This window comes from Clarias gariepinus, chromosome 6 (genome assembly GCF_024256425.1).
Source record: "Clarias gariepinus isolate MV-2021 ecotype Netherlands chromosome 6, CGAR_prim_01v2, whole genome shotgun sequence".
Taxonomy (NCBI): Eukaryota; Metazoa; Chordata; class Actinopteri; order Siluriformes; family Clariidae; genus Clarias; species Clarias gariepinus.
Window position 1 is genome coordinate 18636966 of NC_071105.1, and position 18473 is coordinate 18655438.

General features: G+C 40.1%; 2 protein-coding genes across 2 annotated transcripts; one reads left to right on the plus strand and one right to left on the minus strand.

Annotated features, from left to right (window-relative positions):
* The first annotated feature begins 1431 nt into the window (after positions 1 to 1431).
* Positions 1432 to 10745, plus strand: LOC128526300 (homeobox protein TGIF2). The gene is made up of 3 exons (XM_053498016.1): positions 1432 to 1741; positions 5200 to 5456; positions 6561 to 10745. Exons 1-3 carry the CDS (start codon positions 1723 to 1725, stop codon positions 7488 to 7490), a joined length of 1206 nt encoding a protein of 401 aa, XP_053353991.1. The 5' UTR covers positions 1432 to 1722; the 3' UTR covers positions 7491 to 10745.
* Positions 10746 to 11520: 775 nt separating this feature from the next.
* myl9b (myosin, light chain 9b, regulatory) lies at positions 11521 to 17038 on the minus strand. Its single transcript, XM_053498017.1, has 4 exons — positions 16915 to 17038; positions 12893 to 13094; positions 12524 to 12685; positions 11521 to 12255 (listed from the first exon to the last, which is right to left on the minus strand). Exons 2-4 carry the CDS (start codon positions 13074 to 13076, stop codon positions 12080 to 12082), a joined length of 522 nt encoding a protein of 173 aa, XP_053353992.1. The 5' UTR covers positions 13077 to 13094; positions 16915 to 17038; the 3' UTR covers positions 11521 to 12079.
* Between the last annotated feature and the right edge of the window lie 1435 nt (positions 17039 to 18473).

Consider the following 18473-nt stretch of genomic DNA (forward strand, 5'->3'; position numbering starts at 1 on the left):
ATATTATGGGATGTCTGAGGTATCATGGTATATTATGGGATAACAGTTATAACAACTACTGGCACAGTAACTACACAGTCACTTTAGTTTTGCAAAGAGCCTTGAGAGGTGGATACTGTTCTGCAGGACTTACAGTTGGGGGTGGGTTACAGCTCGTTACTGGTAAACTGCCACTCCATTCTGGTCACCATGCATACAGCGCATTCCTGCATTTGAAAGAAAAAACAGACACAGCAGACGGAGGTTCAACCTGCGGCCAGCTAGTGGTCTGTCGTGGTACTGCAGGAGTTATCCATTATTATGGGACAGATTTTTGTAAGAGACTTTTAAAAGCTGTGCCATCGTAATAGGCACAAATACATTTCCCTTTCTTTCTTTCTTTTCCATCTGAAACATAATAAAGCATTTTCTTTATCATCTTAACCTTAATCTAACCTATATCTATAGTATATTTGCAGTATATATGTATATAAAGGTACCATGGTATTCTTTGTCAATATGATGCATAGTAGTACAATGTACCGCACTAGAGTACATGGTTCTACCATGGTTACATACTTTTGGGACATTGGTACCATCAAAAGGTTAATACACAATATTTTGGTGAATACCATGGTACTTATTGGGTACTACAGTGTGCTACCAAAGTTCAGCAAGCAACTAAACTGCCTGTATTATATCATAGCAGTAGTATGTACTAACATATATAATATGTACAAACATACCTTAATAGATTCGTGCTGAACTTTGTTAGCCATTGTGTTACCCAGTAAATACTATAGTATTGACCAAAAGATTGTGTTACGTGCTAAAGTAATAACAGGGTACCTACCATAGATATATAGATAAGTAGGTAGATAGATGGATAAATAGTTAGTTAGTTAGAACGTAAGTAAGTAAAGACTATATACAGTATACCCTAAAAAGGCTCCAAACATCACTCTTTATCACGAGTTCATGTGTGTGTGTTTACAAGGAAATGGCAACAATGCAGAGGATGTTTGGTAAATAAACTAACTATAGACTGAATGAAGGCCTAACTACGCTACATAACTAAATTTTAAAAACGTTTTTTGATCAACAAACGTCAAGAGAGAATAAAAATATTTTGACCAACTAATTAAGAAGTTTTATTTCAGGTTTGCGTTTAGACTTGTAAAAAAGCACAAAAGCTAACGCACAAGATCCATGTTCATCCACAGATCAAATATTAAATGTTAAAACGTATGCTTGGATGAACGCATGCATGAAGCATGAAAGGTTCATTCTGTTCCAAAACGTGTAGAGATTGTGTGCGTCGGCTGAACTGACTGATCATTAGTCAGTGATGATGTGGAGGTGTATAGCGCCTGGATCCGCGGCCTCTGATTGGCTGGTGAGCCCGATGGGGCGGGGCGAAGCGCTCTGTCACTGACACAACGCTGGCGGAAAACGGCATTGCAGGTAAATCGGGACGCGTTTGTCAACACCATTTTTTCCCTGCTTTCATTAACATGTGCGAGAAATGAAGCGGACTCGATAAGAGAGAGAGAGAGAAAAAAGAGACAGTATTGTTGCGCTCGGTCGAGTTTTCGGTGGGAAAGAAACGAAAAATCGCGCCGCGGTGTCCAGCAGAAGCTCGCGTCGCGTCGGCGCTTTGTGGGGCAGCACGCGCTTTTCTTCTCCGAGCAACTTCGAAAGCTGAGGATTTGTTTAAAATCCTGAGAGCCTGTCTAACAAAGGATGAAATCTGTCAAAAGAGGTAAAGTGAATGTTTTTTTTTTTCTCAACTCGACCTCTCTGTTTTCGTCTAAGCCTACGTCATAGTATGTGATGATGGAACTTGGAGTCAGTGTAGATTTTAAAAGGAATGCGGGTTCTTTTTGTTTGTTAAGACTTAACGCGGTGTTTGTGTTTGAACGGCTAGCTGGCTAAAGCTAACTGCCTAGCTCAGTGCTGAGCATGGTGTCCATCTGCTGCTGCTGTCCTGAAGAACAGTTAGACGTGTTTGTAGTCAGGATTTTAACGCTTCTGAGCTTCATTATGTCAAAAACTCATACTCACACAAAAAATTATAGTAGTTTTGTATTTTGAGAATAATTTGACGTGCGGTGAAGCACGTTTCTTTGAAATAAAAAGAAAAGGGGGGAAAATGTTCCACATTGTCGTGAACTCGGGCAGTTAGCGAGTTAGCACGTTTGAGTCAGTGGGGAATTCCAGTGTCAGGGTTTTGGATATTAGACGCCTGTGTAGAACTGGGACAAACTGCCAGCATTTGTTGCATGCCTGGAAAAGTTTGGCGTCGCCGCGTGTTTCACAGAGTCTAATCGCGAGGGATATTGGATTAATCGGTTTGGACGTGTTGTTGTGGAGGACTCGTTTCATTGTATTCGCTTTGTGTGTATGTGTTTGACAGATCGCAGCCATAAAACCACCGCGTTACAGGTTTTAGACTCCTTTCAGCGGAACGTAACGGCTGTGTTTGCGTCACCAGGGGCAGTTTGAACGAGTATTTGTCGCCACAGGCGGGCAGTTTCAGTTTATTTCCCGTCCACTGGTGGTTACTGTTGGATAATAAAGTGAACCTGACGCCTGTCTCTAACGGTTTTACCTCTGCAGTTAGCTCAAGCAGGCTGTCCATGGCGGGGGGCGGGTGGGCAGCTTTGGAAGAGGGGTAAAGGAGCACTAAAACCCGTCCTTGCTCGAGATGGATACCACACGCACACACAGACACGCACGCACGCACGCACACACTAAAGCCCCTCAGTACTTGAGATGGATAGAGCGCGAGCGTGCGCGCGCGCACACACACTCCTTTGTTGGCGAGGAACGCAGGAACTGCCACATTTCTGTGTCTGCTCTTGTGGGCTTCGGGTTTCACTCACAGACTCAGACCAGCACATTTCTGCGCCATTGTTTTTCTCCCAGGAAAAACCTTCCTTTTCACTGCTGATATTCAACGTTTTTCCCCAAACCTCAAACTACACGGGCAAGTCAGTGCCTAGTTCACCTTCATTTTTGTTTTGTTTTGTTTTTCGACTCTGTAGTGCTAGCTAAAACATGCCCAGCAGTATTTGATTTGAAGTTTAGGTCACTCCGTGGAGTCTTCGTGCGAGACTAGACGTCGAGCAGGACGGTTTATAGCCAACATGTCAACAAGTAACTCAAGTTTAGAGTTTGATTTCCTTCTTTACTGCTGACAATGTTGACACAAGCAGGTCTGAGATGCCAAAGTAATTTTTTTAAACCCTGAACGACTTTCTTTAAACATTTACCACTTCTGATTGGTACGTGGGGGGGGGGATAATTATGCATTTATATTTTATTATGTAATAACTTTATGCATTTAATAAATTTTTAAATAAAACACCCTGGTGTTTTTGAGAGTAACGATAAACACCATAGCCTGATGAAAGCATGCTGCCTTAAAGTAAAAGGATGTGATGGATTTAATTTAAAAAATGCAGCAATCATTAACACAGTAATCATTTAATTGCAATTATCTTGTTTTCATAATCATCTAAAGTTTTAAATGTAATTGAAATTCGATTAATTGCACAACACTATCTATGACAACAAAAGCCTCACCGATGTTAAAAGCCTACCATTCTTCTTTAGAAGTGTTCTTCTTGCGTTTTTATTTAAATAGAAAGAAAAACAGCGTTTTGGATTGCTTTGGTTGTTTGAGAAAGTGTGGAAATATTCAGCTGGTTTGTATCTCGTCCGTGTGGTGAATGGAGCAGAGAGGAAGCGGAGGGGGATGAAAGGCAGGAAATTAAAGAGTGGATAGATTCACTCCTACAGCTCATCTGAAGAAAACTTGCCTTGACTTAGCTAATCATTATCTCAGCCCTCAGGATGCCTGCTCCAAGCTTTTGTGAGAACCTTTATCTCGTACAATTCTGTACCAAACCTTGGCCTAGTTTTTAGTTTTTTTATTTATTTTTTTCTTATTATTATTCCTGTCTGTTTTTTATAACCTGAATTATTCAAGAAGTGTAATCACACTTACAAAAGTTTGCAATCTGTAAAGAAGCTCCTGTCTATAGAATTGGACCTGTTACTTTTTGTCATCTAAATTTTTCCTTGGAATATGATTAAAGAAAGTAGTGTGGAAAAAGTTGCAGACTGTCATGAAACTATGTTTACAAAATACAAAGTGTTATTTAACCAAGGACAGACTGGAGACATGCTTTTGGAGTAGGGTTACATGAATGCTGATTAAATAGGAATCATGGTTTTTGGCTTTGATTAGAGAATATGGTTTTTACCTGGTTTGCAAAGAATACCTTGAAGGCTATGTTTGTTACAATGGGGAGACTACATTTTAGCAAAATTTTCCTAGCAGATGTTTGTGAATGACGGCTCATCTGCATACTGAATTGCTCAATTGCACATTTGTATGACAATAGCCCAGAATAAAATAACTGCTGTTTAGTGCAATACTTTTATTATTATTATACTAGGTTGTCAGGAGCAGACTGGGCTCTCCTAAAGTTCAAAGGGAAATGAGCAGTATTATTTTTGCCTGCTGATAAGATTTTATAGCACACTTGAGTGAAAAACCAGTCTTGTTAAACACCTCAGTTTTAGATTTTGGATGAGATGGCATGTGCAGCTGTGACTCGCCACATTTATTTTACAGCTTAGTTTTCGGGCATTGTTTCTCCCTGATGCACTTCTTCATGTCTGTGCATGAGTTCGTCTGGAAAAACGTATATTAGAACTGGTTGGTAACTTTAAGGCAAACTTTTGGTGCTCTGTTTTATGGCTGCTTGAGTCCAAATGCTGCAGAATTGCCCTTTTTCCTGGAGTTGCTATTTTAGCAGGTCTATTTTCAACTACTCTATGTTTTGGGGTATACATAGTTAAACATTACATGCCACAATGTACTTGAAGTTTGGGGTTTCATTTGCTAGTAAAGTGTGTGTTTTAGGTCTTCATCTTACCATGTTCTTCCTCGAAAAGAATCACCACCAACCATCCATCTATTGAAATGCAAATTAGATCTGCTCCAAGGGAGGTCAGGCCTTTGTATGTAGATGTGAATCTGATTCACTGTTTTGTCTCGTTTTAACATGATTCTTATGTAAAGTGTATGTTGTATGTGTGCTAGTTTAAAAAAACCTCAAATCCTTTCCCCCCTTTCCAAGTCTTTTTTTTTTTTTTGTTGTTGTTGTTGTCGACTAGTAATCCTAACTGTTGCCTTGGTTTTTGCAGTGTTGGAAGAGGAGCACAGTGGAGAGACAGAGTTTTCTGCCATGTCAGACAGTGATCCCTGTGAGGATGATGCTTACCCGCTCAATCTTTCCACCGGTGCCCGTGGAGGTTCAGCTAAGCGCCGCCGTCGGGGGAACCTGCCAAAAGAGTCTGTTCAGATTCTGAGGAGCTGGCTATATGAGCATCGTTTTAACGCCTATCCCTCTGAGCAGGAGAAGTTGAGTTTATCAGGACAGACTAATCTCTCCATCTCGCAGGTAAGCTTCATCATGTGCTGCTCGAGGAAATTCAGGGTTTTTTTTTGTTTTTACCATACACATTTTATTTTTTCAGTATTCTCAGTGTTTTTATAATGAAAAGGGTGTGTATATGTATGTGTGCGTTTTATATATATATCAGTTTTTTATTATAAAAAGATATAATAAAATATCTGATATTTATATCAGATATTTATCAGTTTTTTTTATATATATATATATATATATTATTTATAAACTGATAAATATGTACATAGCAAATATTACACACCTGGATGTATTTGCAGGAACAGTACTTTCAAACGACACTGTGTATGTGATCTCAGCCATGTTCTGTCCTTGGTTGTGAGTCAGGAGTGGTGGTGTTGTCAGTGTGCAGGAATGCAGGCGCTGAGGCCTTTGTATTGTGGCTTTGCATTTCCCTCCCTGCTCCATTACAGCCAGCTGTTTTGAAAACTTGCAGTTTGCAGCCTGGACACTAGAGGGCCCAAGGCTCTGTGTGTTTATTTGCAGCAGAGAGCTCTCTTCATAGTTGGTTATGATGCTGGTTTATTTTATTATAATAAAGACAAAAAAGTAGCAAAATGAAATGTGGGCTGCATATTAAAGTAGTCATTTTTATTCCAGTGAGATTTATACAAAGGTTATATGTTTTGGTAGCTTCTCTGACTCATCCTAGTTTAATATGAAAATTTCTGCTTAAGGTAGGGCATTGTTATTAATTTTTAAAGTGATAAATGTTTTGTAATATTTATAATGTTTTTTGGTTTTTCATATTTTCTGTGATGTCCAGAGGGGACTAACCAGAAAACTAATCAACATTTCACAATCAACAATAGAAAGTGTCCATTTGTGTGTAAAATTTTTGGAAAAATGTAAGGGGGTGGGGGAGAGTAAATAATCAGTTTGCCTGCCAGTTCAGAACTCGGCCTCTGATTTTGTTGAACAGTGTTGTTGTTTTTTTTAATTTTTTTTTTTAAGAAGGCGTTCCACATGCAGATGTTCTTGGTGTGTAGTATTGAAAGAAATTCTGACGATCAGACTGTGTATTGATTGTGTTCATTTTCAGACAAAATTGATTGTCTTTATTGCCAACTCTTTCAGATCTGTAACTGGTTCATCAACGCCCGGCGACGGCTGCTCCCTGACCTGCTCAGGAAGGACGGAAAGGACCCGACTCAGTTTACGATCTCTCGCCGAGCCAGCAAATCAGACAGTCGGTCAGTTGGCTCTGCCTCCCCAGACCACTCCACCCCTCCACCGGTCCCCACATCCCGCCCTTCTGTTATCCGCCCTGCCCCCACATTGGACCTGAGCATGCTGGGGAATACTGCAACTGCCATCTTGACTGGGGCTGGCTGCTTGGTGGGATCAGGTCTAACAGGCAGAGACGGTTCTGTCCAGACCCTCGTGCAGGTGGAGAGTCGTGGCGTGATCAAGAAAGATAGTGTGACTGGACCTCCTCATCTAACTACTATTCCAGGCTCTTCTTCCAGCAGCCCAGGTCTGGGAACAATGAGTCCTACTGTGGTGCTGTTCAACACGCCACCCCCTACACCCCCCGAGCTTTGTCCACATGACTTCAGCGACCTCAAACTGCTCGTAGACGCGGCCCTACAGAGAGCAGCAGAGCAGGAAAACCAGAGACAGAAGGAGCAGCCTTCAGCCAGAGTGCCCTGTTCTGTTCCTGCATCTGTTTCCGCAACAGAAGCTTTAAGTAGGAACACCGAGCAGGAAAAGAGTCGTGAAAGCCTGAGTTCCAGCAGCAAAGCTGACTCCGCTCCAAGCCCACAGGAGCAGAAGGCCATTCTCCCTGTCTCTGTGCCGGTGTTGAACGCCTCTGCTTCTTCTCTTCCTGCAAGTGAGGCGGGTGTTAGTCTGCCAGTGGTCCCACATAGAGTTGCTGGAGCAGTTAATTTTCAGCCAAATGGTGTGTGGAGTGTGGTCAGACCAGCTAGCCCACCCCCAACCAGTGTCAAACACACCTGGAGCTCACAGCACACACTCCACGCTGTCAGAGAAGCAGTCAACTGAGAAATAAAAAATGACAGGTGTATGCATTTATGAAGGACACACAGAAAAAAGCAACAAATGACTAAGAAAAAGACATTCCATACAACCAAGACGTGAATGCAACACTCCTCTGCTCCAGGTCCTTGTTTGGCTCGGGTTGTCTGACACTCTTATTTACATGGCAGAAAACATGAGTCATGTGGCTGCAATGTCACTGTTGTCTTGACTACCTGCAGTTGTCATGGACGTGATCTGACAGTTGCTGGACGACAAGCTGGAAACGGAACATTTCACCGGATGGTTCAGATAACCCGGTTGTAGGTCATACACTAAGTTTACCTTTTATTGACACAAAGCTGGTGTTTTTAAAGCAGCAAGCCTAAAACTTTTTAACTGATTTTTTTTTTTCTCCCCCTATTGTTTTCACTACATAAGATTTTTTTGGGGTCCTCTTTACCATTTCATCATTAATTGAGAACATACGATAAGCATCGACTTAAAAGGGAAGTGTGAGTTTAAAATCCCGAACAGGGCATTTTCAGATTTGACATGTACTGTGAACTTTCCACACGCATGCTGGCAGTTTTGATGTTTCTCAGTGTTATGCATCTAAAACTAATAGGCAAGACATTTAATGGTTTATTTAATTTTAGGACTGCCCTTAGAAGTTACACAAGTGGCCTTGCTTAGTTTTTGCCTTCGATATTGGATTACGGTAGGGATGGGCGATTATGGCAAAAACATCATATCACAATACCTAATGTTTGCACGATACATGATGTGGTTTAGCCGAAGTTGTATTTGAAACAGTACACTAGTGAGGCAGCATACTCGCGTTACTCTCAGAAGAGTGTATTGTAATATGATGTAACACAAAAGCTACCAGGTTTCTATATTCATTTTGCCTGTATGCTCCAATGTCCTGGCTTAGGGCTAGATAAGTAGACTGTAATGTAGCATGGCTGTCTAATTTTCTATATGACTCCTGAATGCTCGTTGTGAGCCAGCATGGTTTTGTTGAATGAATCGCTGGTGGGTTTGATGTCATTGTGCAGACAGGGACTTGATCCTGTTGAGTCTAGGAGCTACACTTTAGTTCGGAAAAAAAAAAAACCTTGGCATGCTGCAGCCTTGTTTGTTTGATACCTCATTCCAGTGGTCTGAAACCGCTGCAAATGGGACAACGACTTCCAAATATCATGTTTCTTTTCTGTGTTTGTGTGGTCACTCATACATTCTGCACTTTATTTCCAAGTCTCTTTGTTGCCAGTACTTCAAAACCTTATCAGAATTCTTTACGGTTTAAATGATGATTGCCCCCGCCTTCTTGAGAAGAGTCTCCAAGTGAGTAAGGTCTAAGGATGAGGGAGAGGAGACAGGCGGTCAGGGAAATTGATTGCACTGCAGAGAGCATAGCTCAGCCTGATCGCTCCTCTGCAGTGACACAGCGCGAGGCAGCAGCAGAGCCGTCGTCAATTTCGCGAGAGACGCTTCTTCCCATCCCAGACAAGCTTTAACTCTCTACCTTAAAATAAATGTGGAGCGTTTACGGCGCTTTTCTGGGCGCCAAGTGTCAAGCATTTCCATATAAGATGTCATGAACTTATTTGACGTGTGTGGGTGTGTCGGAGACAGCCAGATGGTGAGTGTGTGTGTGTGAGAGAGAGTAGGATTAAGGTATAGGTTACATGAATCAATGTGGTGAAGGTGGAAAGCAGACACGATCAGTTTTAAGTTTCAGATTCAGCCGTCATGTCCTTATCAGGTCAGACTACTGGCTCGTTATCAGAATAAAATTTAATTTCATGATGCATACGTTGATTCTGCAATTGACCTTCACAGTTCTGGTATAAACAAAGTGCACCGCTGAGTTTGCTATAGTAAGGACGTTGAGTACAATAGACTTGTTGTCTTGGGATCGATTTTAGAGCAGGACCGCGTTCCTGAGAATGTGAAAGATTGCTGTATTAGGGTGCTGGCATTTCTTTTTCGTTTAGACTTTGGAGTATTAAAAGAGTTTTTTTTTTTTTTTTTTTTTTTTTTTTTAAATCATGATTTAGTTCCTCATGTTTATTGTTGATTTTATTGTAGTTATTGTCACATCGTTATATGTTAGGGTCCATGCTTCTTTCTCCATGCCCAAGTTCCATGACTCGGTTCTCACTTTCTTTCTTTTTTTTTCCCCCCAATAAACAGAGTAGCTTTGTGCCTGAATGAGTTGTTGTCACTGTATTCAATGCACATCATCCTAGTTTACCTCTGGTGGTGCCATTTTTATTTTCCCCTCTCGTTGTTTTATATCCGCTAACTTATGTATTTGTAAAATGCTGAATTGTTGCAACCATCTAACGTAATGAGCTAACATGTTTTGTCTGGTTGTTTTATGGTCACGTTTCTGTTAAAGGAAGGTGCTCTCTAATCGTTTACTGTTTTAGAGGTTCACCCTTCTGTCCTGAAATATTGTAACAAATTCTGTGTATTATTATTTCTTCCTCTTTTGTTGTTGTTTTGTTTTCATAGTTTGTTTGTTTTGGTCAGCATTGCGTTCAGTCTCAGGTTAAGTCAGTCATTCCTCTTTTAGCATAGTTGTCAGCCACTGGTTAGAAAACTGAGAGTATTAGAGATCAGTAATGTGCTTTAGACCAGTGTTTGACATGTTTCTATAACCAGCTTAGGCTTTCTGCAAATACGAAACAGCATAATAATACAAGAACTAGGTGTTAAAACCGGTGGACCACTACATAAATAAAAAATTTAAAAAACCACTGTGAGCTTTCCGTTAGTTACTGGGTTCCTGGAACAGCAATGGGTACTGGATATAAAACATATTTTTTCAGAGATGCTCTATTTTTTCACTTCTGTAGAATGACTGATGTTGATATTCTAGATACTGTGTCTATTTAGTTGAGAAAGGGGTCTTGTAGATATAAAGCGCATGTCTATGGGGTCTGGTTTTTATGTATATTAAATGTGTAGCGCTCGCTCGCTCTCTCTTGCTCTCTCTCTCTCTGTCTCTCTCTCTCTATATATATATATATGACCAAATACTTTAAGACGGATATTAATAGTATTTGTTTCTTACATTTCTTATCAGTGTATCAAGTTAAAAGTATGGACAGTGAACTCGGCATTTGTGCCTTACACGAGAACAAGAGAATCTTCCCAGCTTTTTCTAGAAATCTTTGGACTAGTCTGTGCAATATCTGCCTTAAACTTGTGATGTGTCCTCCTCCTTTTTTGTACATTTCAGAGAAATAAAGTACAATTTTCATACAAGTTTCATGCATGCGTGTTTACTGCAACCCTGACTTTGTGCATTACTGTTCTTGTGCGTAATTAATGTTGGAGAGTATCACCTTCAGCTTCATAATAAACAAGAATTGTGCCAAATATTTAATAATAAGCAACTAGTTTTTATTGAATAAAATAAGGAAAAAAATTTAAATAACTGTCTCCCATTTAAAGATGATGTTTGAACTGTTGATGTGCATGGGTTGACTCACGGGTCTCAGCATGCTATTGCAGAAATGTTATCAAAAATGGTTACATAACCATATCAAAGCATTCCTTTCACTTATACAGCAGCTTGTTAACATTTAGGTTCATTTTAATTATTATTATTTTTAATTAGAGATTGACATCATTCATTTTTGTAGTTAGTCCAATCATGCAATGTTACAAAAGATGCATATAAAGCTATACATATTATCTTGTGTGCACACAGCTTACCTTGTAAACACAAGCCAATTTAAATGTTCAAATAAAGCAATAAAGGGCTTCATGTTACAAATGTACTTTGTAAATCCACAACATGCCCATATAAATGCAAATAGCCAAGCTGTTTTTCATGCAAAAGCCTAGCATTCCTTTAAAGGTATGCAGATAACTTGTTCACAAAAGATTTTTTTTTTTTTTTAAATCACACCTTTTGGGACTTCAAGATCTCCATACAAAAAAAATCTGACTTGAAGATAACAAGCCTAGAAAACTTAAAGGGACGGCTGGAATTTCAATCGATGCTTAAACGTGCTGTAAATCCGGAAAAAAAAAGTTATTTTTATTTAGTTTTTTTGGAAATCTGTTAAAAATGCGAGAACTGAGCAGACAAAAGTTGAGCTTTTGGTCACCATATAAAAAGAGTAACAATTTTCCCTGAAGAAAGCAATAATGCCACAGTTTCTTCTAAACAAGCCAGTGTTTCTATCAGTTTAATCTGACCATCTTTCAGTGATTTCCCTTTGAACTATAAAGCATGGAGCGATCATTACGCTGAGATGTTTGCTTTTGTTATGACTTCACTTCTACCCGAACTTCACAGTATCCAACTGAAACTTCCGCAGAATAAACAAGGAGACAGTTCTGTGCACTATATCACTCTTTAAGGCATGTGAGCATGTGGAGGGAATAAAAAAATAAAGAGGTATAGAGTTATCACCATTTAATCTACACAAGTGCAAGTAGACTATCATTAAAAAAATGTGAAATATATATAATGCATTTGTGTTTTATGTGCTTTTAACTTTACAATAACATGTCATTTGTGTGTCTTTTGTTCTTCATTTTTGTTGTGAAATGCACTCTGCTGCCAGGCCGAGAGTCTCTTTAAAGCTTTACATGTCATCCTTGTCCTTAGCCCCGTGTTTGAGGATGCGTGTGAATTCGGCATAGTTAAAGTTTCCTTTCTTGTCGATGGGAGCCTCTCGGAATAGCTCGTCCACTTCCTCGTCGGTGAAGCGATCCCCCATGGTGGTCAACAGCTCTCTCAGGTGATCCTCGTGAATCACACCTGCCCAGGGGTAGCGAAGGCGTTAGCGTCACAGCAGGAGAACACTTTACCAGGGGTGTAATGGAATTCTTATTCAATCTAATAATGCTTTCTACACAGCACAAATGCTAAACGTTATTTAAACAGATAAACCAAATAATTTCAGGTAATTATATATTTTTTCAAATTCAAGTATGCAGGTATAAAATAAACCCTGGTGAGTCGCTCTGTGGTTTCATGCCAGAAACTCTACGAGTTCGAAGGTTATACGAAGCAATATTGGGCTCACCGGTTCCCTCCTCATCGAAGCAGGCGAAGGCGTTCCTGATCACATCCTCAGGGTCTGTTCCATTCAGACGCTCTCCGAACATTGTGAGGAACATGGTGAAGTTAATGGGACCTGGAGCTTCGCTCATCATGCCCTCTAGGTAGTCATCAGACGGGTTCTTACCTGCGCACACACACACAAACAAGTACAAAAGCAGGGCTTGTGAAATTATGAAGCATAATCCTGACAAATGTTTTGATCCCACACGCAGGTAAAAATGAAGTAATTGCTTCTGTAATAATGATCAGTTCAAAGGTGAAGTTAAAAACTTTCACCTGCTCACACATGCTGTAATTCTACCCGCAATGACGTTTTCTTTCACTCACATACCCAGTGAGGCCAACATGTCATGTAGATCCTCCTTGTCGATGAATCCGTCCCTGTTCTGGTCAATCATATTGAAGGCCTCTTTGAACTCCTGGATCTGGGACTGGTCGAACATAGCGAAGACATTAGACGTGGCCCTCTGTGGCCTCTTCTTTGTGGACTTCCCCTTGGCTCGTTTGCTGGACATGATGGCAGCTGACTGAACCTAGGGATGAGGTAAAGCTGCAAAGTCAAACACTGGCACTTCTGCTTGTTTCTAAATATACTTTATGTGCAGTTTGTACTGTTACAGGAAACCATTATACAGAATTCTCTTTTCAGTCATATTCGGACGTTCAGAGTCGTCTCTAGTATGTGTGAGCACAAAAAATTGGAGAAATAAAACATTCCCTGCTGTCTGTCATTTTTCCATTTTTGTTTAGGTTGGGGCTTAAACAAGAAGAAAATCAGACCCCGCCCCCACCCCCTGACTGCTACCTCATGCACCAAGGGATCCTCCCCAGCTCAGTGCTCAGCTCTGCCTAGATCTGCTCGTCCCGCGGTGCCATTCATAAGAACTGCATAAGCATTCATGCTTTAGCTTTTCAGAAGGGATTGCTAGTGCTAAAGCTTAACCTAGCAGTTTTAGCTCATATTTGTCTTTTAACTTTTATATAGCAAAATATTGAGTGTCATCATAAATAAACAATCTTAAATACGTTTTTAATTTACTTTGTTTTTCTGAAATATGTGTGAGGGAAAAACCCAACGATAAATTGGAAAGGATTGAGAAGATCCCAAAAACGGCAGTTTCCAGTCCATAAGTTTGGACTGTCTAGGAAAATGCACGCCCCTTAAGGGGCATTCAGGGGGCAGTTTATTTTAAGAAAACTGCAGAAACTGAAACAGGACGTTTGGAAAAGGAGTGAAACAAAAAGAAAATCAAGCAGCCAGAATACACGATTTGAGGCGTATTACAGCCGAAGAGTTACGCAAATGTGTTTAAAAAGGTGTATAACACTTAACCTTTAAAGCAAAAAAGCCACCCTGCATGACTTGGATGTTAACCTGTGATCTCCAGTGTATAAGATTATTTACAATTTAGAATAAAACTGCAAGTTGACTTTTTTATTTTTTAAGCTGAAACTTCCTTGACTAACATATTGATCTATTTTCTCTTTGGTTAAAGTTTTCCTACATTACCCTCACTACCTTGTGTGAAAAACCCGCTGATTGTGTAGTGTTGGTAGTGAGAATTAGCCCTCGTTTCATGTCTCCCCAAAGATCCAGACAATAGTTCATGACAAAAACTCTTGTGCTTTTTTAGGCACAAAACTCTAAAAATTATAACCATCCACATTGTTTAAAAATATTCATCTATTATATACCATCGTGGCCACATTAGCATCGTCCCCCTGTGACTATCACATCTCCACCCAAATTCATGGAGCACATCACCCATATTTTAATAAAGGGTGGAGATTTCCTTTGATGACACAAATTTCAGTATCGTGTTTATGATTGATGGGATCATGAGAAAGGAAACATGAGGGTGGTGTCATCCTGTCATACTGAGACTTCTTGCTACCTCTGATTGTAGCCGTGGTTTAACACGAAAACATGGACGTGCAGCCACAGCTCTTGCCCACGTCTAAGGCACTTAAGATGCCTGTTACTTCTTCAAGCATGTAACCAGGCCATGCCTGCTCTGCATGTCGCTGTGTGTATATGTGTGTATGTATGCATGCATGCATGCAGGTAATCATGGAACTATATGCTTGATCTCTCTTGAACACAGAAGCTATTTTGGATTTTTTTCCTGTTAAAAAAAAAAACACCCATAGTTCAAAGCTCAGTTTTTCCTTTATCTATTAACCAGATTGTTTAAAAGAGTATATGTTTGATTCGGTTTGGTGGTGTGTGTGTGTGTCTGTTCTTGTCTGACATATGACTGTTCTAAGTGTGTGTATTAGTGTTGGATGTTAGAAATCCGAGTCAATACAGCAAGACACCAAATAGAGAGTCATTAGTCATTTTATATGCGTTCCTCCTACCACGAATTAAACATTCAGTCTCTAACTCGTTCCAAACTACAATGCTCCTTTGCATCTTTGGAACTTCTCCTCCCTCTCTCTGGTAAGACCTCATTTCCTGTGTGAATTTCAGTCCAAGGATCATGTTTCAGCTTCATTCGACAAAAATAACTCCTCGCTGAATCAATACTGCAACAATGCGCACAGAGCAGCCTTTCAGGGCGGCTGCTTTGTGCTGTAAACTATAATGACGTGCAGTTCATGTTGTTAGCATTCTACCAGCTTTAGACTCTGTTCTATTGCACACTCTGATGTCCTGGTTTTAATCTGGGTATAGCGTCAGTATTTAATGCAGGGATGAGCTAGGACTGACTCATAATATAAAAGAAGGCCATGAGCTAAACATGGGGTAATGAAGTGACGAGCACACTAAGGATGCTCTCATTCCTTTTTTCTGTCGATCGGCATCTGATAAATAAGGTCAGCGAATTCGCAGGCATTAACATTTCAGATAAGTATGATAAGGTCCGAACTAGGACTTATCCATGTGGTCCATTTCCAAACATTCATGAATAGCCATCATTACGTAAAGCCTCTCTGTTGGTCACCGAGCTGCTGAAGAAGAATGAGTAAATCCTCGGAAACCCTTAAACAGACATAAGCTGTACACGATGTGCAAAATGTCCCATGGTATTAACTGTCTTTTTAAAAGATTAAAGTACTGGCAGCTGCAAAGTCCTGCTTTGCAACAACCGCTTTTTAAATCCCTAGTTTCTGCTCTCGTAAAAATAGACACCCTCTCCATGTGGCTGGTTTTTCCTATCATAACGTGTGAGCTCTTCTTTTATATCATGACACAATCCAGCTCTCTGCATATGCCAGTCAGGTTGTGTGTATTTTATTTATTTATATATAATCTTAAAGAACACTGCAAATAAATCCATTTAAAAATGTAATTTTAGATATTTTGTACAATTGAAAAAAAGTGACATAAAATATTTTGTAATTTTTCCATTGTTGTACTGGCCAATTAGATGTTCCCTAGTATGACCTCATATAAGAAAGGCCCTTTCCCCTAGCTACCTTAGAGTTATCAATTATCTGATGTCTATTTCAGCTGGAGCATTAACAAATCTAATTTGGGGGAGCTGTGAGACCTGAGTTTAACAAATAGTCAAATATTGGACCTTCACAACTGCTAAAGAGTGCATTTAGCTCTCTAATCTAAAAGCTCCTACACTATTTTTACTAGCTTAGACACAATTCTAAATTATATCGTACATTACATGCACATATGTAGATGAAGTTTAACTACTCATGGACTTGGGTTCTTCCAGTATGGTGCTTTACCAGCTACTTTGATCAGGAGATTGTTTCTCTCTTTCATTCCCTTTGAAGTAACTAAGCGTGTTTGTCCTGGGAAATTGATTCTTCTTTGCCTTCTTTCAATCTCAGGCCTCTCCACATCGTCTTACAACACACAAGACCACCTTTGTTTTAACCTGTGACCCCAGACGACAGAAGCAAGATTAGGAACAGCATACTTCAGGCTACACACTGCCTCGGGGTTCCAGCCACATTCCCTCACAATGGCACTACAAACAAACATCTTCTCAGTAGGAGACAGACAGCGAGGAACCCATCAGTCTGGTTAAAAGCATATTAGGGAACAGCTGCAGATTTTTATCACTGACAGCTCTTTAATGATCTCGTGACATATTAATGTTATTACTACCAGTTTATTACTGTTACGAACAATCTCACACTCCTACATTTCTGGGACACACATTCACCAAATAGAGGATTAGTAACAGACGCTAAACCTTTCACTCCAAAGAGACCTCAGAACTGTTATGCATACTCTAACTGACCCTCGATCAGCTTATTTCAGCATCTCAAGCTATTCATTACAGCCAGCAGTAGTGAATACTGCTCAACACCACTGAATACAGCCATTTCTAAGATCCCGTATTCAATAAAAAAAAAAAACAAGGATAGAAACTCCCTGCTCACCTTGGCTTCAGGTGATGAAGTGAACAGCCGGCTAAGCTTTGTCTGTGGGAGAAAGGGATGGAGGTAGTTACTCTCAACAAAAGTTTGTTTAAAGCATCAGTTTAGTAATACAACCCTCCCGTTTCTGATCTGGCCAATCAGGGCTTCAGGTTTACCCACATAGGGCAGGGCCAAAGCAGGGGTTTAGCCATATAAGGGAAAAGAATGTGCAGCTGCAGCCTGCCCCTTGGCCTGAACTCTGTAGAATGGGATACTCACAGGAATAGGGCCAAAATGACAGAAACACTGATAAGGCTGCCTTATTTAGGAAAAAAAAATTGTGTGTGTGTGTGAGAGTGAGTGGGAAGGTTTACATAGGATGGACAGAGAACACGCTAAAGGCTATACCCTACAGTTTATATCTCAGAAACCACACAGCTGCCCTGAGCAGCAAAACACTCCTTAAAAAGGCAGAGGACATACATATGTGCTTTAATGTATGGAAGTAATATCTTTTGTTGAACCGTATTCCATGAATCATTCCTCTCTTTCTACCCGAGTAGGCCAGTAGTACTTTTGAAAAAGGCAGAATAAAAGAAAAAAAAGTTTAATAACACGTTTCTTGGTGTTGGAATAGATTGGCATTATTTAATAGTAATGTTGTGCATTAGAGTAACTAGATATTCCCATTGAGAGTTTGATGACATGTTTTAAATGTTGGGAGAACATTTCCCTTTTAAAAAAGTTGTCTGAATGGCAACGGGACAGAAATGACAAAAAGAACTTGATTAGATTCACAGTTGTTGTTTTCGAAAGTGTACTCTTGGGCAGAATTTTCCCAGACACGATGTATCTGATGATTTTGACTTTGAATTGGGTGCCGTTTTATGTAGAATAAAAGACAGACAGAAAGAAAGAAAGAAAAGAAAGAAAACATGGTGGCTTAGTGAACAGCATTGTCACTCCACGCCTCCAGGGTTGGGGGTTCAAATTTCGCCTCTGGTCTCTGTGCCTGGAGTGTGAATGTTCTCCTGTGCTTGATGGATTTCCTTCACGTACTCTTGTTTTCCTCCCACAGTAAAGACACAAAGTGTAGGTTGATTACTGTTTCCAAATTGCCCACAGTTATAACTGGTTGTGTTAGAGTGTGTGCTTGTACCCTGCCATGCACTGGTTCTGCATCCAGGGTGTACTGTACTGTACATTGCCTGTGCCTGAAGTTCAATACTGTAGGACAGGCTCCAGACGCCCATGACCCTACACAGGATGAGCGGTATAGATTAGATTAGAATTAGTTTAAAGTGTAAGAATAGACTAAATTAGCAGCATTAAAATGGAAAAAAAGATACCAGAGGAAAGTTTCACCAGGACAGTGAGACGGAAAGACGATGTGTTTGCATGTGTGTGTGTGTGTGTGTGTGGGTGTGTGTAAGGATGTTGCACACGGCATGGCCCAAAGAAGCATTTAAATTTCAATTTATACAAAAGATACCTCTTGTCCAATAAAAATATTGTAGTATTGTAGTAGTTTGTAATCTGTGTTCCAACAGTGTTAATATTTAGGACAACAACACCAGCAC